The 26,800-nt window shown below is 38.7% G+C and overlaps 1 protein-coding gene across 1 annotated transcript in view; it reads right to left on the bottom strand.

Annotated features, from left to right (window-relative positions):
• Positions 1 to 465: 465 nt before the first annotated feature.
• SPATA7 (spermatogenesis associated 7) overlaps positions 466 to 26,800 on the bottom strand; it is a gene marked incomplete at its 5' end in the record, with an annotated part of 39,454 nt that continues 13,119 nt past the window's right edge. The window contains 10 exons of the mRNA XM_084270728.1: positions 466 to 1,075; positions 1,377 to 1,434; positions 2,323 to 2,400; positions 3,768 to 3,836; positions 4,747 to 4,817; positions 6,248 to 6,298; positions 6,426 to 6,492; positions 7,351 to 7,823; positions 14,660 to 14,793; positions 25,336 to 25,383. Coding sequence (XP_084126854.1) covers positions 584 to 1,075; positions 1,377 to 1,434; positions 2,323 to 2,400; positions 3,768 to 3,836; positions 4,747 to 4,817; positions 6,248 to 6,298; positions 6,426 to 6,492; positions 7,351 to 7,823; positions 14,660 to 14,793; positions 25,336 to 25,383 — 1,541 coding nt within the window. The 3' untranslated portion in view covers positions 466 to 583. The remainder of the gene's footprint in view (positions 1,076 to 1,376; positions 1,435 to 2,322; positions 2,401 to 3,767; positions 3,837 to 4,746; positions 4,818 to 6,247; positions 6,299 to 6,425; positions 6,493 to 7,350; positions 7,824 to 14,659; positions 14,794 to 25,335; positions 25,384 to 26,800) is intronic.

Below are 26,800 nucleotides of genomic sequence, written 5' to 3'. Positions count from 1 at the left end.
GAGGGTTCTTTGAGAGTGTTTCACAGTTACTGTAAAACAAACAAACAAAAATAAGCTGATAACAAGAACTTTGTGCCTCAGTGGGATTTAACATCCAACAATGCCCTCTCCCAGGACAGACAGGAGTTCCATCTCTGCTCTGCAGGTATGCAGTATACCATGTTTCCACTTGGGTAAACTGAATTCTTGCAGACAACAGAATCCTGGATCTTTACAATAGGACTATAACTGCACTAGCAATAAATTTATTTATTATAAATAAAACCAAAAAGATATCTCATAGCTTACTATTACAGCTTTCAAAAAATATACATCTAATTTTAATATTCTGAAAAGTTAGTTTTGAGTTATACAATTATAGAAAAATATAACTTTTTATAACTGACACTTTACCCTTTACAGTCTACATTAATACAGATTAGTTAATGTCCAATTAACAATATCCTGATGGAGAAATTTTAGCAGTATTTAAACAGAAAGAAATGGAAAACAAGTCAAATAAATAGTTTACTACCATTTAAGAAATGGCAGTTCTCCACAGAACTAGTTCCATCTCTCCTCAACAGCTAAGTTTTGGTTAATATTACGAGTAGTCCTGTGAAATCTGAAGGGCTTCTGCAAAGCTTTCCTCAAGATCATCAAGGTCCTTGTTGGCTTCCAAATCCCTGTCACAAGTAACCGAGTTTAAAGTTGCCTCACGTGAGGGTGAAGTGTCTGGGTCTTCTTCAGCTTTCACACAAGAGTTAGACTCTGTCCTAACTTCCATCATTTCAGTGACACCATCTGAAAAGTCATCCTTGCTCTCTGTCTCCTTTGAACTTTCCCTGAGTATTGGGGATTCACACTTGTTCGGTTCCGTTACTGACAAGTCTGTGGTCCCAAAGAATTCTTCACTGTCGGGCGCTTCTCTTTGCCTCTGACCTTTACTAATAATCTCGGGCTCTTCCACTGTATCCAACTCTTGCAGACTCAGCAAGTCGAAGGCTTCCCTGCCTGCATGGATCAGTTCTGAGCTGCTGGCCAGGCTGCAGCCGAGCTCTGACTTCAGCACATCCAAAACGCGGCGCATTTTGCTCTGAGGGGTGAAGGAAAGAAGGGGTGACTCTTCTCCAGCCCCATGGTGCCTGTCTACCCAGAACTCAGGGCTTAGTTCTGGCACAGGGAAAGGCAGACTGCTTGTGGTCAGGTGACTGAATTATACAGCAAGTGTCACACAACTGAGGTGACCACTGTCCCTTTTTTGTGACTCTGGATCTACTGCAATCCACGAGTCTGCAAATCTCATTTGGGGGGAGGGGGGGCTTCCCCACTGAGCATTCTGGTGCCATCCCAAAGCCATATGCAGAGAGGGTGAATGTTACAGGGGCAGCACTCACCTCATCCAGCCGGTTCTTATTTTCCTGTACATGCCACTCAAACAGTTGCTCCAGGACTCTGCAAATGAAAAATGAAAAAACTCCATAGGAAGAAAAACAACTTTTAAACACACATATGTAAATTTGTGACCTTAGTTTTTTTGTTTTCATTTCTTAGCTGGAAAGGACCACTGAGGTTGTTTCAATAACACTCTGCAGTGAGCACGGGCTCTGCAGGCAGACCTGGCTTTGGGCAGCAGATGGTAACCATGGGGTGAGTTGTAGCACAATTCCAGGCACTCTGCAATGGGAGAAATCAACAGTCTAGTGATGTTTTTACTGGCCTGCCAAACAAGCCAGAATCTCTTCAATGGCTGATATACACACTTGTAAATAAAGGGAAGGAATAAACTCCAGCTTCAGTCCTGAGAGTTCTTAAGTAGCTTAAGTAGGATGAAAAAAAAAATTTCAGCACAAAAGAAGTGTTACTTAATAAGTATTGAAAAAATATGATTTGGCAACCTGAGAACCCTTATCTGAAACAGCATGTAATCCTACACAACCCACGCTGAACACTGAATTCATACTGGAACAGGAACAAGAACAGAAGGAAGATGGAGGATGTGCTGTGTGGAAGATTAATAACTTGATTTATTTAGCAAAACTGATGTTGCAAAGTGAAGTGGTTTCTTCTTGGCATTACTCCACCTAGGGTTCCAGGTCAGCTTCTAACAGAGGTTTTACCTCATGGGACATCGCAGCAGATTGAAGTAGGTGACCCAGATGTCTTTCCTAGTTCCTTTTTCTTACATAAAGCAAAAATGGAAACAAAGCAAAAGCAAGGGGTTATGGTGTATCTATGTGTTCTTAAAAGCACAGAAGTGATTACTAAACACTACTTCCCTTTCTTACAGAGTTCAGGTGTTCCTCACAAGGCATTACACATTTGCAAACAGCCATAACCTACCTGTCAGAAAACAGCCCAAGGCTAAGAATTTCATTTGTCACATCTTCAATGAAAGCTAAATATAAAAGCTCCTCTTCTCTGTAGAAAGAATAGAAAACCCAAAGTTAAATGTTTTAAAATAGAGATAACTGTTTCACAATGCACTATCCAAGTCCAATCACCTTCAGGGAAATGCCATTAAGACTGTATGGCTCTTGGCACCAGCTGCTGGGTTTTTTTTAAAAAAAATTGATTCTAACAGGACAAACTAAGCCTTTCATTCAATTGAAGAGTAATAACCCCCCTGTGTAAAATCTTAGATAGTTAGAAGGGTCACTATGGTGCTCTGTGTTTATGCTCACTTTCTGGGATATAAATTACCACGGATTTCCTCCTGAGTGAGGAGAACAGCAAATCTGGGAAGCTCTCAGAACCTGCTTGGCACTCAAGAAGAAAGGGGCACTAACTCAGAAGCAAGTGTAAAATTGCAGTTTGATGCTCTGAGTAAAGGCTTCCACAGGGGCTTCCAAGCAATGTAGCAGCTGAAACTCAATAGTCCTCCGTGGAAGCTCAGAAAAAGAAGTGCTCATTTGACAGCCTCCATTCCTTTCAAACAACATCTCTTTGACATACAAAATCCTTGTTAGTGTGAGATGTGGCTTTCACCTCTTTGATCAAATTCTCGCTATTGTAATACCCCTTCAAGTCGTGTTCAAGCCAATTGCTCTAATTGGGTGATTCTCCAAAAGTTTGGAGTTCTGTTTGGAAATTAACAAGATAAAAAACCCCCAAAAGAAAATACTCCAGTGCTATTTCTCTTTTATCGATCCTTCTAAATATCCCAAAGTATCCAATCTTCCAAATCAGTCTTAGTAAATAGAGACAAAAAAACCAACCAACCAAACAAACAAAAAAGAGATAGATTTTGCAGGACTTTAAGTAAAATTTGTCATCCAGCCTGAATGAATAATGTCATTTTGGTTCCCTCTGTTGTCAAGAAAGGTATCTATAGCTGTTCTTTGATACCCAAATCACATCCTTAAATTTAGGCAAGAACACGCCTGTCCTAAACCTCAAAGAATGAAACAACTTTCCCAAGGACCCAATAAAGCATCTCTTCTAATTGTCATCAGATTTCAGAGCAGACATGTGGCAAGAATGCCCTTCAACTTGCTCTTTTACTTTGCCAACATTTGCTTCAGAGATTACAGATCAAAAAAGAACTGGAGATGTTTAAAGAATAGCTACTGGACAAGAAGAGAAGTCTATCTTTCTTCCAGTCATAACAAAGATTATTAATTTTTAGACTCACCTTGAAATTTTTCAGTGTTTTATAACAATTCATAGTCAATTCTAGTGTAAATTATGGACAACAGTTTAAGTCTTCATTTACAGTTTCAAGTTTTGTGGAAGAGTTTCCCAGTTTCTGTTGCAAACTGGCAGAACAAGGGTCTAAGCATACTCACTCAGCCTCAATTGTCCTCCTTGCTGCAGACTGCTGAGAATACAACTGCTGAGAATACAACGATGTCTCTCTAATCAGAGGGTAAGAAAGAGAACAACATTCTAAAAAGCCTTTACGCTACTTTGCATCTCACTTGCTTCTGGCACCAAGCTGTGTCATTATCCTGCTTCCTCTTGGGAAAAAACCCACCCCCAAATGCTGCTCCAGCAACAAAATCTACATCCCACTGCTGTCACTGAAGCCTGAAAGGCTGTGGTTGGAGAGTACTCAAACCCCTCACTAGATGCAGTGCTCTCATACCTTAGAACACTTCAGTGTTACTTCAGATGCTACTCAGACCTCTGTTAACCATAGAAGTGCTTTTTTTTTACTCAGAGTACAATTTTCTTCCCCAGGTACAAATGCCTTTGTATGAAAGGCCAGTGAGCAGTTCAGTGAGTCAGGCACGATACACAGATCAGCAATGAGGGAAATCAGCCAGGAGCCCTGGGGTTCGGCCTGATTTCCACCACTGTTCTTGTTTCATAGACAATATTCTGTATCTCAGAGTTACATTTTCAGGAAGAGGTGAGAGAAATGCCTCTGGTCTGCAATTCTCACAGGTCATAGATTCAAAAGGCTGGATGTCTGGAGACCCTTTTTCCTGATGGGAAATACCAACTGGAACACCAATTTAGTGGCAGTACAGTTAGTACCAGCAGTTGTATTAACGTGTCATCACTGTCACTCCTGACAAAAATTACTCAGGTATTTCAGAGATCTCTTTCTTAATTGGCTTCCCAATTGAACTTTCTCATGAGAAAATCATGAATTCTGAAGTTGGGAAGGGCCACTGATGTAAAAAAACCCAGCCAAACAGAAGTCCTGTGAGAAGAGACTTATAAAAAGAATTGGTAGAGAAGGTTTATGGCTTAAGAAGCAGCTGTACAGAAAGCAAGAAGGAATGCTTCAAGTATTCCTTCTTGCTGTAAATCAGGCACCTTGGGAAGGAGTATGGAAAAGCAGCCATTTCTCTCTCAGGTTCATCCACAGGGTATGTTCTATCTTCAGCCTACAACACAGAAATAAAATCTTTATTATCTGTGCAAATACACAGCAAGTTGTACTGTTACCATGAACCCAATAACTGCCTGTGATTAACCAGCCCTGTAAATAGTACGTCTTTTTTAGGAAACTTTGCATAAGCTGAGACATAGAGCAGCAAAGGGTCATCAACTCTGACATCCAAAATTTTAGTCAGGGGCAACAGGAGATGTGGAACATTCCTCCTCTGACAAGTATGTCAAAGATGAATTCTCTAAAAGCCAGAGGGGCTCAAAAGTCAGCAAAAGGAGTAAAATTTGGTATACAAACCCAGGAACCAGCACTCACAACCACACCTCTTGAGCTGCCTGCACAAAACTGATGGAAAGTGAATTTGCTGACTGCCTGCATTTTGAACACCTGTACTCTGGAAGTGCCACTGCAAAGCTGCACCACTTGTCACTTCCACAGCAGCCCAAAAGCCAGATATGCCAGTTCTCAGATGAAATCAGAAGTTCTTCATGGAATTGAAGTGAAACATTCTCAGAACATTTTCTTAATGAGGGCAGCTACACATCAATTCTGAGTCTCTCTCCTATTTTCAGTGAAGTTACAAATACATACTCTCGGTCACCCCTAGACTCCAATGAATAAAACATAATTATTTGCCTTATCAAACCTCAGACATGAAAAGTCTGACCCTGCAGCCTTTATTTAGGAAGAAAGTCCAAAGTTATTCAAGTCTTATCTTACGTTTCATAGGTCTGTTTGTCTGTATAGTGTCTACAAGATAAAGCACAAAGTAAAAACCTAACTTCTAATCAAACTCTTCTATGCAAATATTTGTACAAATTAAGACAACATAACTTCAGACTTGAATTCTTAGGAAGTATTTCAGGTTTTCTGCCTGCTTTCCTCTGCCTCCCAAAGATGTTGATATTCCATTTCATTTTTAAAGGTAATAACCCTAAACTACCACACACTAAGGCAATTTCTGAAAGACCAAATGACCAAATAAATAAGTTAAATTGTCCCAAACACTTAGGAATTCAAATCAAAATGATAGATGCAAATATTTCTGTGAGAACAAAAAAATAAATACTAGCAGCTGGTAGAATTTTCAGTGGTGGGATTTTTCATTAAAGCATCCCTGACACGTTCAGCAGGACAGAAAGCAAATGGTATCATGAAAAATTTCACCACCTTCTGGTTTGGGTGCTTTCTCAGAGGAAGGGACTCCTTGGTTCCAATTCTTCTGTTGAGGGCTTTCTGGGATATGCCATCCAATGTAAAAATTAAGGAAAAAAACTAATTCCTTGAAGAAAAGGTACCTTCTGCTGCTGAAAAATAAGGTACAGAAGACCCATGTCCTTAGGAGATATGACAGTGCACTTGTACAGACTAATTCTGTAATATCCAAAGATCTCTCTTCACATGCCCCAGTATTTTTCTTCTTAGTGTTTCCACTCGTCCTTCAGAAACTCTCTCTCCTCTACAGAACTCGTTCATCTCATGACAATAAAGAAAATAAAACTTCAATCAGTTCTATACTGCTGTGGCAGAGATGAAGAATACATTCCAAAATAATGGTGAAGGGTGTGGTAAGAGTACCCATATGACTGATAGATGTATTTACCTTCAATGTAATCTGCTGCTGCTCAGTCATAACTCTCCTCTTAGATGCTTTCTCTGCAGATGGAAAGCTACAAAATTGAAAGCTGGATTAGATTCACAAGGAGGCTTCTTTCAAAACACACAGGATGAGAACACCAGTACCTCTGTGGAAATGTCCTGCCAATCTGGATAAGTCCAAGTACTAAAATGTCTTGGAGACTTTAGACGATTTCTGCCAGACTTCTGATCACATAAGAAAACTAAGGTACAGTTCATTTTGAAGGATGGCAACAGCCATACATAGGTGATCCAAATCCATTCTTTGGATGCATATTTACTGCTAAATTATGCAAAATAATTGTTCAGAATTGAGAATATAGATGATCCTACACATTAAAATGCATCAGGAAAATATATGACCCACAGTCAGAAAGTCAATAGTTACAATAGCCGAAGCTGTCATCATGCCAGTCATGAAATTCCTACTGTGTTCAAGGATAAAACCAAGGAGGAAGACAGGGAGGCACTGAGGATTCAGAAGCAAAGGATTTATCTTTATGAGTTAGTATCAGTAAAACCAAAACTAAATCAAACCTGTTTCATTTGTTAAGTAGGATCTCAGAGAGAGAGGGAACGACTATCCCCAGCCCAGGTGAGATCCCAGAGTTTGGATTTAGGGCCAAATTTGTATTGTATCCATCTATTCAGATTTGTATCCAATCTGAATAGATGAAATCAGTTGCTGCATAGAGAAGACAATAAAATATGCCAGGGAAGGAAGGAAAATCACATCCTGTTCTATGCTACAGCATATCTAGAATAAATTCAGGATAATTATTCTGGTTTTATACAAATGTAAATGAGAGGAAAAAAAGGTTGCTTTTATGAAGATACTGTTACAGTAACATCTAAATTCCAGTTTCAAAATAAGGTTTTCATCTCCATACCTTCTCACATCAGTCTGCACTTGAGCTTCCACATATTGCTTGCGGTGATTTTTCCTTTTTCTTTGAGCAGGAGTGTAATACCTGTACTCTGACAGGAAAGATTTGGCATCTGATATTAAGGTGCGTGGAGTAAAAGGCTTGTGGCTATCAGTGAAGAATTTGGAGTGCCTGTCTAGAAGATCCTCACTGCAGGCTTTGGAGCTGTGACCTCGGCACCGCTGGGAATGACTAATGCTCACAGAACTATCAGTAGAGCAACTGCTTGAAAGCCCAGAGCGTTTTCTTCGTGTGCTTGGTGTACTTGAGTTTGATTTAGATGCCTTTGACGTATTGTGATGTTTTTTTCTGGCATATTTTACTGGAGTGGAGCAAGCCAAGCCATGCTCAATGTAAGGAGACAGCGCTTGTGACAGGTACTGTGCCTGCTGACCACAGGGGAAGAGACAGTCTTTGTCCTCTGCTTCCAAGAAACTCTAGGAAAAAATAAACTAAGATGTGATTGCTTTGCAAGTTACCAGTCTGCTCGAGTTTGGTGCTCCCAGCTATTGGTGACACCAACTTGGAGGTATTTCCTATGTAACAAGCTTTCTATTTTTGTAAAATCACAGTGGCTGCAGAGCAGCCCCTGTGCCAGCAGACTTTAAACCTAGGACTCAGAAGTAAGAAAGTGCTAAGAAAGTAAATGGTTTGCTTCAGTAGAAAAACATTGCTCCTTTGGTACAGAACACTGATGACTACATCAAACCAAGAGTTTTAGCCAGTTTAGTCCAAAAGCTCAATATGTTTTTAAAAGTCAAGAAATCATTGCATTGAGGCAAATTATTTTATCTGGGTGTGCTCTGTTCATACCACCCAGGCAAGATAAGGTAGATGTTATCCATAATTGTCCTCCTGACTAATTCATAGAATGTGTTTCCTTCAAGTGTGGGGTTGAAGCTAATAGGATTTGGAGAGAGAGGCAACAGCATATGTTCTGTAAGGGACACCACCCACTGATTCAACTTAGGCCAACATGGAGAATACTGCAGTGTGGATTGAGACAGAACAGGAAAACTACAACTGTTTACTCTGCATGTGATCTTTTTCTTTCTATAGGGAGGACATGCACAACTGTGGTACAAACACAGGGTTTTACCTTGTATAATGGCATCCAGCTCCACGAGACATGTCCTGCTTGCCATGATAATACAATCATGATGTCTTCCAGCAGACAGTCAAGTTTCTACCCTGCTCTCCTTTCTCAACCCAGCAGGTACATAGGCTTTACATAGAAACTTTCCCTCCAACATTGCAGAAAGCCAACAGTGCCAGTAGTTAGCTTACTATCTTTAAACAGGACAGGAAACAACGTGCTGAGTTTAGCAACAGATATACTCCATTTCAGGTGGTGGAAGAGAAATGGTATTACTGCTCCTGCTTCAACACATTAGAGCTTAAAAATGTACTGCAGTTCTCAGAAGCAAATTCATATTCAGTGTTAGTTTAGAAGGATGCAGTTAAAAGGCTGTTAGGCAATGAACCTATAGAGACAAATCAGTAGTATGTGGTGGTATGGCTAAGGTAAATGCAGGCAGTGTGTGGTCTGGACTAAAATTATAGTCAGCTAACTTACTCCTCACCAAAAGAAGCACAATACAAGTCTATTTTATTTGCAAGTTGAAGTCCAGGTGTCAACTTTAGCTTGTAAGAACACTGAATTGCGGTTTTCAGCAACCATCCATTTTGTACACAACCTGGCCAAGCAAATCCCATGGATGTGGAGGAACCTTACAGCAAAAGCTCACTGATGCATCTCTTCTTTTCATCTTTCAGATCTGTACGGTTACTTTTAAGTCTTGAGCAAGTTAAAAACTTAGTGAAGTCAAGCAATGCAACAAATACTATGAGTATTTAGTAAGTAGGAAACCAAGTACACCAGAGACCAGTGACAACTGTGACCGTAAATCTGCCCTACCAAACGTGATGGTGGATTTTCCAACACATTCAATTTTAGAAGGACTGCATCTTAACAGAGAATTTATTTATGACACACAACCCTAACTGCCAGTTGAGAAGATGCACAGACTGACCCAGTAGCCTATCCTGGCCCTATAATTAATCCATATGAAAATTATAAAAAACATACACAGCTATTCTATTCTATTCTATTCTATTCTATTCTATTCTATTCTATTCTATTCTATTCTATTCTATTCTATTCTATTCTATTCTATTCTATTCTATTCTATTCTATTCTATTCTATTCTATTCTATTCTATTCTATCCTATCCTATCCTATCCTATCCTATCCTATCCTACCCTACCCTATCTTTCAAATCCCATAAAAAGATGTTCTTAAACAATATGATTGTTACTGTATAAAGGCTGCTCCTGTTACTGCTTTGGATCTACACTGTTCATTTTGGAACCCCCTAATCTTTTAAATAAAACCTCAAGATGTACATTTAGTGGCAGGGAGCAAACGCTAGATACAGGAATACTAAAAATGCAGATGGTTTGCCATCAAAATCAGCTCACAGATGACACAGCTGTCATACTACATATTTCCTTCACATCAATTCCACATAACAATTTTCTCCCACAGCAGTAAGCCCTGTCTATGCTATTCCAGTACCCCAAAATGTCTATACTTGGTGATGTCTACTGCAAAGAGGTATTATATTTTTAGTTAGCTGAGCCCAAATAAGCCCTTCTTGATGGTGTCTCATGTGAGGTGACTTTATTTTACTACTACAGCATAATTAAATGCTGAACTGATAACATGCAGTAACAATGCCACACAAATGCCTGTGTTAGCAAGCAGTATAATAAGGCTTACCAGTGTAATTGTTTGCATATAAAGTACTTGCAGTGGTAGCTCAGTGCTATAGAAAACAGATAAGACTGGAAAGTTTCAGAATCCACCCATATAGATGTTTTGAAAAGCTAATTCCATACCCTTCAGTAAGTAGCATAAACAGCTTAATTTTTCTTGTATACTTTTTACTCTCAGTGATTAAAACAGTTAATGTAGCTGCAATGTAAATGAAACTGCAGAAGGGTTTGAGAACACATGATGACTGGTGCCCTGCAATACACACAATAATACTACTAAAAAAATGTAAGTGATATTGTCCAGTTACCTTACAGAAGCCACATGTCCTATTCCTTGGAATCAGTTGAACTGATCCAATACCAAGACAAAAGTACAGGGTAAACACAGCAGTATCCAAAATTGAAGCATTCCTTATTTATGAGGAAACTTAGGGCAGTTCTTTTTTTCTCATCTTCAAATGTATCATAAGTACCAACTGTAATTTGTTTTGAAAGATACAGATATACTCAACCACACACTTCAGCGACAATAACCCCTCTTGAAAAGCTTTCATAAATTATGTACTTATGCTTCAGTTTGGTTAGTTAAAAAATTGGGGTAACTGGAGTATTACTTGCAACAAGCCCCTATAGAGGGACTCTTGGGAAGAGAAAGTTCAGTAAAAACAGATCAAAGCATACCACTGTCATCTGATGAGCAAGAGAAGTAACACAGAGAAAGAATCCAGACTTCTAAGTTACTTTTACTTTCTAAATAAAGTTCAATCTCTCAGTTCAAAAGCCACTGATATATCAGTTGTCTTAGGGAAAAAACCAAACCAAAAACCAAACAAAACCCTGTCATGTCTTCCCCCTCCTTCCCCTGAAAAAAGCCACCTTTGAAAATAAAGCTTTCTAAATCTATTTTCACATGCAAGGTCCATAGGCACTTCTCACTGGGGTCACTGAAGTTACACCAAGATGTATTTGATTCTTGAAATTAACTTGTTCTTTTATGAAAAGGACTTCCAATAGAATAGTTCATCTACCATCATAAAATGAGATCACAGAGCCACATTTATGAACTCTACTGTCAAGACAGAGAAGCTGCAATGTTGTAATAAATGAGCTTTTGATTCTTTTAACTCGAGACAGCTCCATTTAAAAGCCACTCTAATATTGCTCTAAGTGGGCTGAGCACCTGCTCTCCACTGCCTGAACAGAGCAAAGGTCTCCTGTAGCAAGCGACAAGCTGCCTCATAACCTCCTTGTATGCCATCTGTTTCTTTCATTACACACACTGAGAATTAGTTAGGAATTGAGAGAGGCAAGAGAGAAAACTCACACAAATGTGGGAATAAATAAGACCTGTATGAATACAATCAGTTTGCATACTGGCATCAATAGTAACCATTATTCTCACTCAAAGCTATGTTCCTGCTACATCCTTTCCTTCTGTGTGTGTGGTACTTCGTTGTGTAATGTGGTAACATTCCATCAAGTACTGTGATGTTATTAATAAGGGGTAGTACTGAATGAGCATATGAAACTGTATTAATTCAAACAACCAACATGAGAGGTGATTGTCACTATGAAGCCCGAATCAGCACTCCTGATGAAAACATCTTTCTTTGATGCTCACAAGGTGGTTCTGCTTCCAGTCACTCACATCTCTCATTCTGACAGAGCTAATTCAAGTACAATGCATCTTCAGACTGTTAATATCATAACAGTATAATAAATCTGTAAATACAAATCATCTGAGTAGGCAATTCACATACTGATGCACGTGTGCTGCATTCAAGATTAACAGGAGAGATTAGAAACAGTTAATGGAATTTCTTAATCTGTATTTCACATGCACAAGCAGATGGTAATAACTGTCGTTCTTAAGAAATCAACAAAGTCTCAAAAAACAGGTTGAAAGGAATCTGGAAATGTCAATGCAATGAATGGCAGCCACACTTCAAATGGTTAAACGCCTTCCTCCAACTGACTTCACATGGATTAATTTCTTCTAAAATTCGTTAGGAGCCAGAAATGCCTATTAATAGGATTAGCTCAACATGGGATATGAAATACCAAGTCTTGTTCAAATCAGAGATTTTACTCATGGCCAGCTCAATTCAGGGTTTTTTTTTTTCTTCAGAGCTAAGTCACATTGAGCTTCGTGCAGTTTAACCCCCTGAATCACTCAAGTGAACGTTTAAAAACCCAAATCAGCTTGGTACAGAAAAGTAAAAATTATACATCTATGGATTTCACTAGGAGATAGCTTTCCAACCCTGGCAGCATTTGGACAGACCACATAGTATTAGCATTCTATATATAGATGTCATGGTATCTTCCATATGTGAAGACAAACAGTCTTTTCTACTCTGCAAAATCATAAAGTAATTTATCGAAGGATGAGTATATCCAAGTAATCTGCTGACAGATAAATGAGAATTCTTTTTCCTGCATTCCTCCTGTAACATTGCAAGATGCATATTAAGCACCAGACCACATTCTACTCTTGCCATTACCTCCTTGGGAACCTGGAGTATTTCCAGGGTTGACTGCTTCAGTTTGTGCTGAATCTCATCCCAACTCAAGAATATCCTAATTCGGCAAAACCATTTTTGGAGCAGTTCCACAAATAGAGGACATGTAACCAGCTTCTTCCTAATGGCAACAGTGACTGCAATAATGTAATTACTGCATGGCAGAACTCTTCTCTGTTATCATATACTTTAACAGGTGTCCTTAGAATTTGTTTTCCAACTGTCACCTTTCGATATATCCCAATGGCCAGGGAAATACAATTAGAATGGCTAACTCTTCCTCACAACGCATTAGAAGACACCTAATCACTGAGGCAGAAGAACAGAAGAATCCTCCCTTGGCATATAAACAAGCATTGGAAATCAAGGCATATTTTGGCAAGTGATGTAAAGTTTAAATAAGGCTTCATTTTTAGCATAAAATATGGCAGCCCAACTACTTCCACTGCCTACCCTTCTACTAGAAGGCTCACTTACAGATTTTTGCTTCCTACTGACTCACTGGTGCAGTAAACATATTTTGAAATGATCAGTGATTGGGGCTAGCAGAGTGTCAAAAAGTATTATAGTGAAGTAAAAAAAACAACCCAGCAAACAAACAACCAAAAAAGCCACCAAAACAACCTAGAGGCAAATAGAGTACTATAGCCAAACTTTACTTTTAACGGATGGTTAACCATTCATTTGGCAGGTCTTCCTAAAATCCAGTTTTCAGTGGATAACTTGAAATTCAGACTTAGACAGTTTGTTGATTTACGCCCTGAGGCTGGTGAAGAGAAGGAAAACTGCAGTTTCTGCCTCCATGATGAAGACTACACTTTTAGGACAAATGGTGGTGGGAAGGCACTCGTGAGTAATTAGAAGAACTGGGACAGATACTATTTTAGAAAGACCTTATTTTGCAAAAGATTAAAAGAAAGGAAAAAAGTGAGTCAGACATAATGACCACAAGCACATCCTTTCATTTTAAAACTGAGAATTTATGCAGTAATTAGAGATAGATTTTAAGCACATTTTATTTGGTCTTGCAAGGAAATAATTTAAGGAACTTCTCTCTCCTGTCCTCAGTTTGCAGGAAAAGACATGGAAGGACGAAAATGGTATTAATAAAAAATAAAATGTGGATTTTAAATATTACATTTCCTCCCTTTTCTTATGCATGCCTCCTGCACTTTCATCCACAGCTAAGAGCCATTTACTGAATTACAAAGCATTATTTCTCTGCACTGCAGTAAGGTCACACTCAGTACTGCCTGTCACACGGCAAAGTAATGGTGAGTCTTCTGTACTACTTGGAAATGATCTCCAGCTCTACAGATATTTAAACAACATAGGAAGCATTTGCTATTAAAATGAACAGAGTTAAAAAATCACTCTGTTCTAAGTTGCAGTCTTTGCAGTGATGTAAAAGGAAGCGTAATTTATTAGACTACTTATTTATTATTTGGAAACAGAAACAACACATCTGGATGAAATGTCATCCAAAATAAATGAGCCTGTGTATATAGACAGAAAAGTACTCAAGTACTATTCTCACTTTCAGTGACTGCAATTTGAGCATGTAATGTACTGCTAGATATGAAATATATTTCCTAATTAGGTCTTCCACGATACAGAAAATAAAAAGGTTCTCGATTCTTCTGCAATGAAGGGTAGTAGTAACTAGAGTTCTGCCTCAGGAAATGGTAGAAAGCTCTGGCATGACAGAGAGGGCACTGGAATTTCAGCTGAGATGAAAGCGGGTAACTAGAGCTTGGATTAACCCCAAGCACTCTTTTCAAGATACCTGCCATCTTTGTCGAAAGGCAGAGACATGCATTTGGTGTTGGGCACGTGCCAGAAGACCCCTGTCTATTTTCTGCTGCTTGAAATATGCCAGTCCTCCCTCTAGAGCTGCTGCACAGCACTGATCAGCTGTTATTCTGGGAGGCAAGTAGACCACGACATCTACTAAACAAAATTAAAATATCTACCTTTCCAGAAGAGGATGGCAGCAGCCTTCCACTCTCCCGTGAGCTGGATCGGAAGGCAGTTTTACCGACACTCATTTCCTCTTCACACCTGGCTATCTTCTTTTTCAGTCTCTCTCTTCTCCGCTGGTCAGCAACTTAGAAAAGAGACAAAGTTTGTCAGATCCAAACTGAAATCTTTTTGGGTTTTTTCCTAAGTGATTCAATATTGTCACAAGGGTTACCAATTGTTCAGCAACATCAGACAGCGATTATGAAAAATTACCTCTGTTCTTCAAAGAAAATATTAGAATATGCTGGTAGCTGAAGCTGAACCTTAGCTGTAACTCAGCTTCCATGAAATATTCTCATCTCTCACAAGTAGTGCAACACTACACAGGAATTCCAAGATCTGTATTGCTAAAAGAATACTCTGATGAAAGACTCACAAGTTTGCTGTCAAGACTTTTATGGATGGAACTCCTTTGACTGCACTCCCCATCCAGTATTTCAGCAAAACCCAACATGCTTACTGTCAGTGAGTCTGACATGTAAAAAAATCCATGCTTAAACTATGGAAAAACAGAGTCATCTTCAAAGTACAGCAATCCATGGCAAAACAGCATTTTCCTGCCAAGAACATAAACGGTGAAGGCAAACACTGTGAAAGGAATACTGCTGCAACAAGAGCAAGAAATATTATCAGTCTACACTGGTCTGGAGTCCAAGATCTTGTTCATGGTGTCCCTTTAGAACAAAAGATGAGTGAAGTATCTCTGCTCTCAGATAAAGAGCCTAAAAGATGGTTACATTTTCAGTGGTTGAGTTTGCTATCAGTCACCTACATCTGCTATTTTGCCTAATACAGCTCAGAGTTTTTGTATATGGTGAGCACCCAGGTGCGACAGATGGTCACAACGTTGAAATATCCATATGAGGCTGATGAAAAACATTAATAACTTAATTTCCAAATGGGAATGAAGAGGATTCATATAAAAGCAAGCATGCTTTTTAGGTCTGTATATACAATGAAGCCTGTTTAATTCCTGACTACTTCTCTCATTCACTTAACACAGATGTATGAATGGTTTGTTTGCTGAAGACACACAGACAGAAAGGCCTTTGAAGGTTTCTCCTTGGGTTTCACAATGTATTTATATTGTACTCTGGTAGACCACCATCTTCACACACATTGCTATATTTAATTCATGGAAATGAAAATACCTTCATGAATTGGTGTGGTACACTCTTCTGGACTGCTGAGAACTACTGCAATCTGAGGACATTTAATCAAACTTTAAAACACACTCATCTATGTACATTAACATTGGCGACATGTTAATCTCTAGGAATTATTAAGTATGTGCATTCATTTTACTGAACACTTTAGTCCCCTTTTAAACTCGGAATTCTTCCTTCAGATGCTCTAATTCCCCAGAGGAATCCCTCTTTCTCTCAGTTCTTACAATTGATACATAAAATACAAAAGTCATTTCTTTTACGGTTACTGATTTATTCATCATATTCCATTAAGGTACTTAACAATATGAAGCTGGTTTTATTACTGGAAAGACATTAGCTGAAGTTAAAGTACACTGAATTCTACAACTCTGAATCAAAAATATGCCTTATAACAGAAGGAAAATATACTGTTCCATTAATTAATTAAAACTCAGTATTTTTCTTCCCACACTAAATTATCATTATGTGGCAATTCTAAATTACTATTATTTCTAATTGTGTTTGCATAAAAGTTACAGATGAGCACTCAAAAATTAACTACAGGTCAGAAGTTTTATGTGTTTGAGGCAATTACACTGGGACAACAGAGTGTGTGTGTCTGTGTGCACACACCGCTGGAAGCTGTAAAATCTCAAGTCTTGCCTATTGCTCAGGTAAAATCATGATGGCTGAAGTGAGTGTTGAAGAAATGTCTAAGGAAACAATAAATGAATGAGAGCTCTACAATGCAAAAATGCTCATCATGCAGAAGTACAAGTATCTCAGTTTGTGAGTGCGAGTAGATGCCCGAAACAGAGATTTCCTTACATTCAAATGCTTGGGTGGAAAGTGGGTTTGTCCAAGACAAGACAAGCTTAACCACTTTACTACATGTTCTTCCTGGATATGATGGCTTAACAGGAGTTTCTGGGCAAAGCACAAAGCAATGAATTACTGAAAAACTGAGTTCTTATTCTGCTCTGTGCCTGATGGACAGACTCTGCCTTTACTACTGGCATTCAAAGCTGTAAAAGCCAACCACTACAAACCTCCTCCAGGACTGTGTGCTGAGACTCTTCTCAGCCAGAGCACAGCTTGTGCCCATGTGTAAAGAAAGGATGAACAGTAAGTATGCCAGCTAAGGCTATCTTTGGATGTCAGAATGACCCATTGGGACTACTGTCAGCTGCATGGGAAACGTACAGTCTTTGCCTCACACCCGTCATATAGTGAGCTTAGCTCAGCTAATCCATTAAGTGTGTTCCAAAAGCTATAAAGTCACTCAGGCTACTGAGAGACAGAGCAGACATATGCAAAACAGAGCAGCAGAAAATCCCAGCAGTTGCTAAATTAGGGAACTTCTTGATCGGCTGTTAAAACTGGGAACTGTGAAACCAGCAAAGCAAGAGACAAATAAATTATTCTTGAAAAGACAGTGTAAACAGATAGCTGGATGTAAGTTAGGATAGCCCTGAGGCAGTCAGCCAGTAACATAGACAAGGGTACCAGTACAGAGACAAAAACCTGCATGCTGCCTGCCTCCCCCTACTGCACATGTCCTTTCCTCAAGCAGGGACTGGAGAATCCAGTCCTTCCCCTTTGACTTCAGTCAGACAGAAAACGGCAACACACAAATGGCCTGAACCTCTGAGGCACTAATTACACTATTACAACTGATGGGATCTGCCACACATTAACCACTTGTCCTGCAGCTGTGAATATATTAAATGCAGAAAGGATGACACTAGCAGTCAAGAAGAACCATCCAGTTTTAAAAGGGAGATTTATCTGTAAATTGGCAAGGATGCTTACTGCTGAAGATATCTTCTGCTTCAAATCAACCACAAATACAGCTTCTTTGATTTTCAATGAAGTTAATAAATTTAAATTTGACAACAGTGCCCTTGGCATACTGCCACAGACTACTGGGAAGTAAACATCAGCTGCGTTTGCTCACAGATACTTAATTTCACTGCAAGTAGCTTTTACTGTACATTGGCTCCAGAAACATAGCACATTCCTAGAGTTGAATATAGGAAAAGTATCTTGCAAGAAAACCACTGGGTTGTTTTTACCATCTCTTTAAAAAGAGAAAACTAAATCTTTTCGAATAAAAAATAGTGTCTATGGATCCAAATAACATGAGTCCCTTTTAAAGCCTTAATAGAGACTTACAGATTATCATATCTCATTAACTGCTGTACTCAAAACCACCACAAAGATTTATAGTAAAGAGAAAACATATTAGGCTATAAACAAACTAGTGATTTTTATATGTCAGATAAATACAGAGCCTGTGAAAGTATATTCCACAACTTGTTGCACTCACCCCATGAATCTGTTCTCTTAATTCTGTTGTCAGTGAGAGGAAGCACAAGAAAGACCATAAATCTTAGTGAACTGTAGTGTGCTCCATAAAGAGCTATCTATAAAATGCTGGTCAGTGTGTCACAGAAGGAATGGTTTTGCCTAGACAAACACCTTTTTTAGAAGTTCACACACTTTGAAGCCAAGATCACACCGTCCCATTTCCTTGTTAGAATACTCCCTCTATAGGCTTGATAAGCCAGGCTGCAGCAGAGTTTCTAGACACACACTTACACTTATAAAACAAATGCCCTAGGTCTGGAAGAAACAAAACAATCATGCATACCAAACTCCTAAGCAGCTTGAAAGCTCTGAGCTTATAAGGACAGCACGATTTGGAATGCCAGTGGCTGTCCTTTGCTCTGAATTTCCAATCTCTAAATTTATCGTATGTCACAGCCCAGCACAATTGGCAGTTAACCTTCAAGTTACTTAAATGTTGATGTAAATAATCCATGGCAGGCAATGAAACATTGAGTTAGATGTAAACTGAGATCAGCTTGCAGAACAATGGATCTCAAAAGAATTGTCCAACACTGAGTGTTTCTCCACCAGCTATCTTTGCAGTAACACACGTCCAGTTACTACTTCTCTTATGAATTCTCTTCTAGAAACACTGCAAACATCAACCTGATTTCTGCTGAGCTTGAAGTTCCTGCAGTGACCACAATTAAAGTTTCAGTATGGTGATACTGCTTCTGCAAGCAAGCTCTTCCTTCTGTGAGCGTTCTTACTGTCTGCTTCCTATTTCTACCCAAATTCCCGACCCACCGCGATGGGAGCGCCCGGGGTGCGATCTCACCAAAGGCACACTGAGTTTTGCCATTGGGGATGAAGTTTGGGTTTCTTGTAGTCTCAATCTAAATTCCTTAATGTGGAAATTTTAATTTTCATAACTGAGAGACGATTCTGCACCCATCAGCAGTGGCACTGTTTCATCAAATCAGGGAAGAATCAGCATACAAGCAGTGACAAAGGACTCACGGGCTCGATGCTACAGCCTTGCTTGTATAAAATAGAAAGTAATGTTTGCATCAGCGTACACACTTCAGAAATGTGATACTGCCTGGCAGAGCTACTAATAGCAAAATTGGGCCATTGCTAAAGCTTGGAAATAAAGCCTAACAGCAAGACATGAACCTTTCAGAGGAATTTCAGAGAGGCTAGAAGCACAGGATTATCCCAAATCCATCCACCCCGATCCTCATATGCGGTCCTCACCCAACAGACATCTCATCCACACCTCTGTCAGCCCTGTGAAGAATCCAGCAGCCTCTGCACAGTCTACTGCATGGAAATTGTGAAATGCTGCACCAATGCTGAAGAAAACGTCTGAGTCTGCTCAGGTAAACTTCCAGTTGTGTGTGCTAGAGAGGTTCACCTGCCTCCTAGGTCAGCTTGGACAGTGGATTTTGGTAGCACTGGGGCAGCCCCCAAGGGCAGTTCAGACATATTGTACTGGATTGCTGGGACCAAGTGGGAAGCACAGTTTTACTCCTGTTCTCTGGTATGCTACAGCTGCTTTGTGCTCCTCAGCGACTGTGGAAAATCATATAAAAACCACCAGCCCCCCAGGGGACAGATGGTAAAGGTAGGTAAATTCAATTAAAAATCAGAGGCACATTTTCAGTCATAATGATCATTAACTACTGACACAACGACAAAAGGAAATGATGTTTTCTCTATTTCTTGACCTTTACAGATTAAGACTGCAGGCCATTCTTGTTTATGTCCTTTATTTATCACATTCAGTATGGTTGTTGAGTTCAATATTAGCAAAACTGGATTAAATTTTTGGTCTGCTTAAGTTGTGATGTCAGACTAGATGATCTTTTTTTACAGCTAGAAACTGTGAAAAATGTTTTTTTCATCTACCGAATCCATCCCTAAAATCAATTCCCTCTCATAATAGAAAGAAAGAAAAGCTTTCTGGAGAAGAAACTTTATAATAACTAACTTCTGCAAAAAGAAAGTAGAATTACTGCAGCTAAAAGTACAGGTTCATAAAGACTTTTTAGACACTGGGGTTTTCTTCTCTCTGAAAACTCAGACAGGATGAATGCACTACAACAGTTTCCAAAGATACATCTGAACTCTGAAAACTTACATGTTAGAATTAGCTGAGTGTTTGAATTTAAAGAATTTACATCAGTCGCTTATAACTTTTATTTTCAGAGATGCATGTATAAGGAAGTCTCAACAGAAAAGTAAAGACTCGGAGAGATTTTGTGAAAGTTTCCTATGAAACAGTAGCAGCAACATACTTAAGTCAGCTTTTCATAGATCTCTGTTTTCACAGCATAAAGGGTAGGCAGATATAATGTGAAATATGTGATCACATGAAAAATTACAATTTAAATACAGAATTATAAATTTATTTATTGATATTTCTACTTGAACCTACCCCCAAAAAAGTAGAAAAACAGCGTTACCAGTCTGCATTGTCTCTCCCCATCTCTCAACCCACCCACCCCCAAGTATTCAAGTTCCATGAGGCTGAAATAGATTTCTGGTGAGTAACTTCTTAGATTTTTTTTCCCTTCTTCCCCTCCTTCTCGGTATCAGAGACCTGTGTTCCCAAGCCTGCTAATCACTGGGGTCAGGCTGTACCAACAATATGCCCTGTGGAAAAACCTCTAAACATACAGGTTGAAAAGTCAGTACTGTTAGAAACCATGTGTAGCAGCAGCTGTCTTACTTGGCACAGCTTTTGTCAAGTTTTCTGGCACAAATTCCACAACCACAGGCTTGTAATGGCCACTGGTATCAATCAACATGCTTGGACTAATTCTGAACATAGAAGTTTCACGTTTCAAGAAGCTTCACATTTTAACAACTATTTTAAGTCAATAAAGCTGATCTAATACACAAGAACATGCTCCCTGCTCACCCAGTGGCATGGCAGCTTGCCTACTTTGCTGCCAGCTAAGATACCAGGAAAAGAACAGTGGAAACTAAATCCACTTTGAGGACAGAACACATTCAGTTGGCCAGGGAGAATGCCAACTACTGTATCATGTTTAATTCTTAAACACTAATGACTGATTCATGGCAACAACCCCAAAGGGAAATACTCACCTGCTATTTTAGCAGTGCATGAAGTGCATTTTCAGGGGATGTTTTTTAACTCTGTCTGCAAGAATTCTGTTTTGTAACTCTATGCTATTAATAAATCTTAGCATTTCAACCTGAAGATTCACTCCCCTTCCCAAAACTCTTTTGAACTAGAGGGCAAATGGAAACCGTATTTGGGATGCAAAAGACAAGGAATACAAAAAGAAAAAAGTAATAACAGACTTCAGTTGAGGCAATGACAGGCATGGAACTGCTGGAAGAAAACAGTTCTAACCCTCTCAACTATAGAGATACCCCCAAATACCTACAGGTATTCAGTTATACTGACATTGCAACTGTGCCTGGGTAGATTTTGTGTCCCCTCTCCAGCAAAAAAAAAGAAATTGAAAATACTCTAAAGATCCTTACACCTTACTTTCTCCCTCAGTAGACTTTCAATACTCTCATTGCCAGAGCTACTGGCTGTCACCTCCACATAAAGTGTTTCATAAAACAGAGGAAGAAAAACACTAGAAATAATACCTGGTTTATTTGTAATTATTATTACAAATATCTGAGCTTAACTCCTGAGCACATAACACTTCGTTGTGCTATTATTACAGTAGAGAAATCTCTCATTTTTGATGAACAATGCATAGAACAGTAGAAAAACACCCCAACCACTCTAATTTTAGGTAGGAAATAATTGGAAATTATTTTCTATTTCATTCTAAACATCTAGAGGTTATATGAATAGTGCAATGCTAGACTAGGGATGCCTGAGGATTCTTAACCTTAAATACCTTGAAGGCAATGAGATCAGTTATCAAGAATTTAAAAGTAGATGTGCCCTATGGAACTATCCCATTGCTAACTCTGCATAACTTTCAGCCTGTGAGGCAGCGTTTCTTACCTATTTATAAAGTTATCAGAATCAGATGACAAAGCATATGAAGAAAGCAGGTCAGAAAAAATATCAGTTACATGCATAAATTGAGTATCTGGCACAAATGCATACAGGAAAATCCTGGACCTACTACAGTTGAGACATTTTTGCTGTTGACCATTATGGAATGACAAATCCAACCATGGCATCAAAACCCCTTATACTCCACCATCCCAAATCTGCCTTTTAAAACTGGAATTACCAAGATGAATGCTTGCAGGCAAATTTAGTTCTAACCCTGACAGTGTTTTAATTGTACATCTAGAAATAAAATAAAACCCTTTAGCTACACAGATATTGTGACACTGGAATAGATTACTCAGGTGGCAGAATCTCCATCCCTAGAGGTTTCCAGGAATGGGCTGACTGATCTAGTGTTGGCAAAAGTCCTAATTTGAGCAGAAAGTTCAAGGAGGAGTAAATGACCTCCAAAGGTCCCTTACAACCAACATTTCTGTGATTCTGTGAAAGCTGGTATGTGACAGAGGTTGATCTTCTGAAGCATTAGGAGAAACGACATGCAGAGACTGAGCATGTCAGGGAAATCACTAGACAGGAAACCTATGAACTTGTGTCCCTCTTCTCTATCTGGTAGAAAGACCCTCTTCTGAAATGGTAAAGAGAACCAGCAACCAAGCCATGTAACTTTTAGCCTTGTGACTGGGGCTAGTGCTGAACTCCAGTGAAATCAGATGATGAGACATTCATCCTGCTCTTGTGTCAAAAAAACCTTGAATCTCCTAATCAACAAAAAGAATTGTTTATAGCATTTTATGCAGACAATTTAAGATGTGAATGTAATTTGGAACATTTTTTTGGCATTGAAAATTAAAAACACTGTGTCAAGGAATATTCTAGCAAAAAGATAACCTTGCTTTATTACTTTGCTTTCTATCTTTCAGTCAACACTCATTTTTATTAGAGAACATGAAAAGCACCCCACAAAATAAAACCTGAAAACTGGGAGAGAGACATAATACTGTCTTGAGAAACCACTTCCAGGGAAAAAAAAGAAACCCATAAGATTATTTATTGCTTTATAAAACAGATTTTTAAAAATGGCAAATTCATTGTCACTTCTTAATTGCACAATTCGTCTCAGTGCAGAACATCAAGCGACTGAACTGTAATTTAGAACTTAGTTAAACCTAAGGCTAAAAACTCTAACCATGCTGGATATTCAGCTCTGGGAGACAGAGAAGTCAGTCCCACATTTCTTCCAACTGAACCCTGTGCTACTGACCAGGACACCAATCTGTGTACTGTGATGCTCCACTTCCATTTATGGGCTACCTCTATTTTGGGAATATTATAAATTTCAACTAAGAAACAATTAGCACCCCTAAGTTTTAGGTTAGAATACTGGTAGGTAATTTGAGGAAATTTTTTTACAGTCAGAGGTTTTATTTTTCTTTCCCTAGCTTTTTCTTCCTCTGTGAATAGGAAACATGGACTAGGGCTGTGCTGGTTGTACACATGTTCTAGGAAGATAAAACACAGCAGCAGCAGCTTTTTCCAGGCCAGTTTGAAAATAGGTGAAAGAGTAATTTAGTGAGGATTTAGTGTACCAATTTTATCCAACAGAGGGTAAAAACAAAAGCAGCAACAAAGGTGAAATGTTTCCGTTACACCCTGTATAGGAGATTAATGTTCTGTCTGTGGCCAGGACAGAGTTACATAGCCAGGCCAGGGTCTGAGTAAGATGAACCGAAAGAGAAACATATTGCACAAACCCTTGCTATCTGAAATGGAAATTTCCTCACTAGAGAGCACACCTGCTAGTGTCATCACACCTGCCAGTGTCATCACAATTATCTGGTAAGGTTAAGGCACAGGCACTGTCTCCCAAAATGAACTCCTTCTGATGTGAAACACACAGATTATCAGCTCAGAAGCATTTTATCTGTAAAGACAGCAGACTTGAAAATAAATGGGCATTTGTTGGTACTGAGAAAACCAGACCTGAAAATGCATGTAAGAGTAACTGTTAATTAAGGAACCTAAGAAAGATTCTAGCAGGTGCAGAAGGAAAAATTACATGAGAGTTTTATTACATAAACATGTAGGTCTAAATTTCCTCTTTACACCAACCCTGTTATTTTCATGCTTGTTTCAAAGCACACCTTGGCAGAGATGGAGCATGAGAAGGAAATCTTATTTTCAGATCGCTCTGCAGAACAGGTGATCTGAAATTCCCATTGAAATCTGCAGACTCTAGACATCCCTGCAATACTGTTGCTACTTGTCCTGCACCTTTTCAAAGCAGAAGACAAGCCCACACAGAGCATCTTTGATCCTGAAGCAGCTTGTTGTTTAATGCAGTCTCAACCCATTATGCAGAAGTACTGAAAAAAATTCCAGTGCAAGTGAGTCCTGCAAAAAGGATGACTGATTTCCTGCATCAGCTCGTTGTTCTGATCATTTTACACTCTGGTTTGACTGGATTTGAGACTAACCACAAAGTATCCTGTCCTCAGATTTGCCTTTCCATCATAGAAGAATACAACTACTGAGGTACTGGAAAAAACCTAAGTAACTAAACACTGGAAAAAAATTCATTATTTGAAAGTATTGCTCTTCACCTAACACTGTGAAGTAAGGCTGCAGCACTAATGTATCTAAGCAATGTTAAGAAATGAGACAACTCCTAGAAAAAGCAACTGCAGTTTAATCCAGGCTGTGGGGCTTTGTGCTTGTAACTGGTTCTGTTTTCTGCAAAATTGAACAAGTCTCAGTCCTGATCCCCGGATACTCTAGACCTTGCACTAGGAAAGTCTCTTAAAAGTTCAAGCTCACAAGAAAGGAGAGAGAAAATGCTGAAGTTCTCCTCAGGTGTTCCATTAACTGAGTAGATGAGAAGAATCCTGAGCAAAATTAATTGTGACCCTAAGCACAGCTAATCACTAACAGACTAGGTCCCTCGTGATAGCTTTACATACACTGCAGATTCTTACAAACCGCTGCAGCCGTACACAGAAAGCTGAAGAAACAAGCAGATACATGAATGCTTTATTAAAGGTTATGTTCCAATGTTACTCTTCTATTCCTCTGGCTCTTTTGCTAAGTTAGTTTAGAGAAACTTCTGCTGAATTAATATATCACAAATACTTACGTTTGATGCTGGTCAAACTACTCTTGGGCACCGAACAGTCTACAGCTGCTGAAAATAAGAAAAAAAAAAAGTGATCTAATATTTACTTAGTATTTGTGGTGGCTAGAAAAAAGTAGCAATAAACCAACACAGAACAGAGACTAACTTAATTAGAACACAGCAATTTTTCTCTATTTTCAACTAGTTCCTGTGTATTTAAAGTATTAGACATATAAATACAGTCAGAGAATTTTATAGGTAACAATGTTAAAGTAAAAATTTGAAGGAAGAACCGTGATTTAAATTGAGATTCCCTACAAAAGTTTTCTATACACTTTGTGCTGATGGCATTTAAATGTACACCTGAGGATACTGAGTATGTTACGTGGGACAGGGGTGACAGTGTATTTGTGAGCACGGACGCTGGCAGATTTCAAGTATTTTTATTGTCGACATTAAGAAAAGAAGGGATGATGAAGAGAATCACCAGAACAACCTCCAAAACCCTGGTTTTGAAAACACCTGGAAAAAAGCATACAATATTTTGGGAGGCATTCAAAAATGTTTCTCTTGTAACTCGTATGCTTTAAACTTTTATACATTTAAAAATACTCAGGACATCCTGCCAAGCCCTAGCATTAATATCTCTAGGACTGAGATTCCCAAGACAAGCTTATGCCATGAAGAATGAAAACAGACTGTGAATTGTAAACAGCGTTAACAACTATCTACAGACTGTCCTTAGGTCTGTGCATGGTAACAACTTTGTAAACACAGTACTTCATACTCCTTATATGACCTTAAAAAAAATAACTGGCTACAATACAGTTTATTTTTAATCACGGAATTGCCAACGGGGTATTGTCAGTTCATAGTAGAATAAACACACGTTTCTAAATCTGAAAAGAATTTTAAGCAGGATCTCATCATAATTAAGAAACATAGAAACATGTAAAAGTTTAATGGGGTTTTGATTTTCATATTTCAAAAAACTTGACTTTTGATAAATATAAGTACTTTCTAACATTAAAATATATGCCCCCAAAAAATCTTATACATGGTTAGTGCTCAATAATACAAATTAGTAAGACAATTTTCTCATTTGCAAATACACAAAATTTTCAAAGTCCTTAGTGCCATTGATAAAACTATCAACAAAAGATAATGAATGTTTTAAAACAACAAGAAAAAAAAGACAAGTCAGTGGTCTGAGTTTAACTGAAAATGTTTGTATTCATTCCTAAAATAAAGTCTGGATTCTATTGTGACTATCTCCACTATTTCCAGTTCAGCAACTTATTTCATAATTCATTATTTCATCAAAAGCAGAATGAAGAGAATACAGCACAAAGTACCCTAAAATGAGTGTCTTTGATAGCACTTTAAGAAAATGTTTGCATACACAACTTCTCATTCCAGTAATAAGTATTATTAAGTAGCAGTCAAACCTCCTTGCTGACATCAGTCTGAGTATGAAATAGGAAGA

This window comes from Gallinula chloropus, assembly GCF_964237585.1.
Source record: "Gallinula chloropus genome assembly, chromosome: 14".
NCBI classification, from domain to species: Eukaryota; Metazoa; Chordata; class Aves; order Gruiformes; family Rallidae; genus Gallinula; species Gallinula chloropus.
This window is presented reverse-complemented; position numbering and strand designations above follow the sequence as displayed.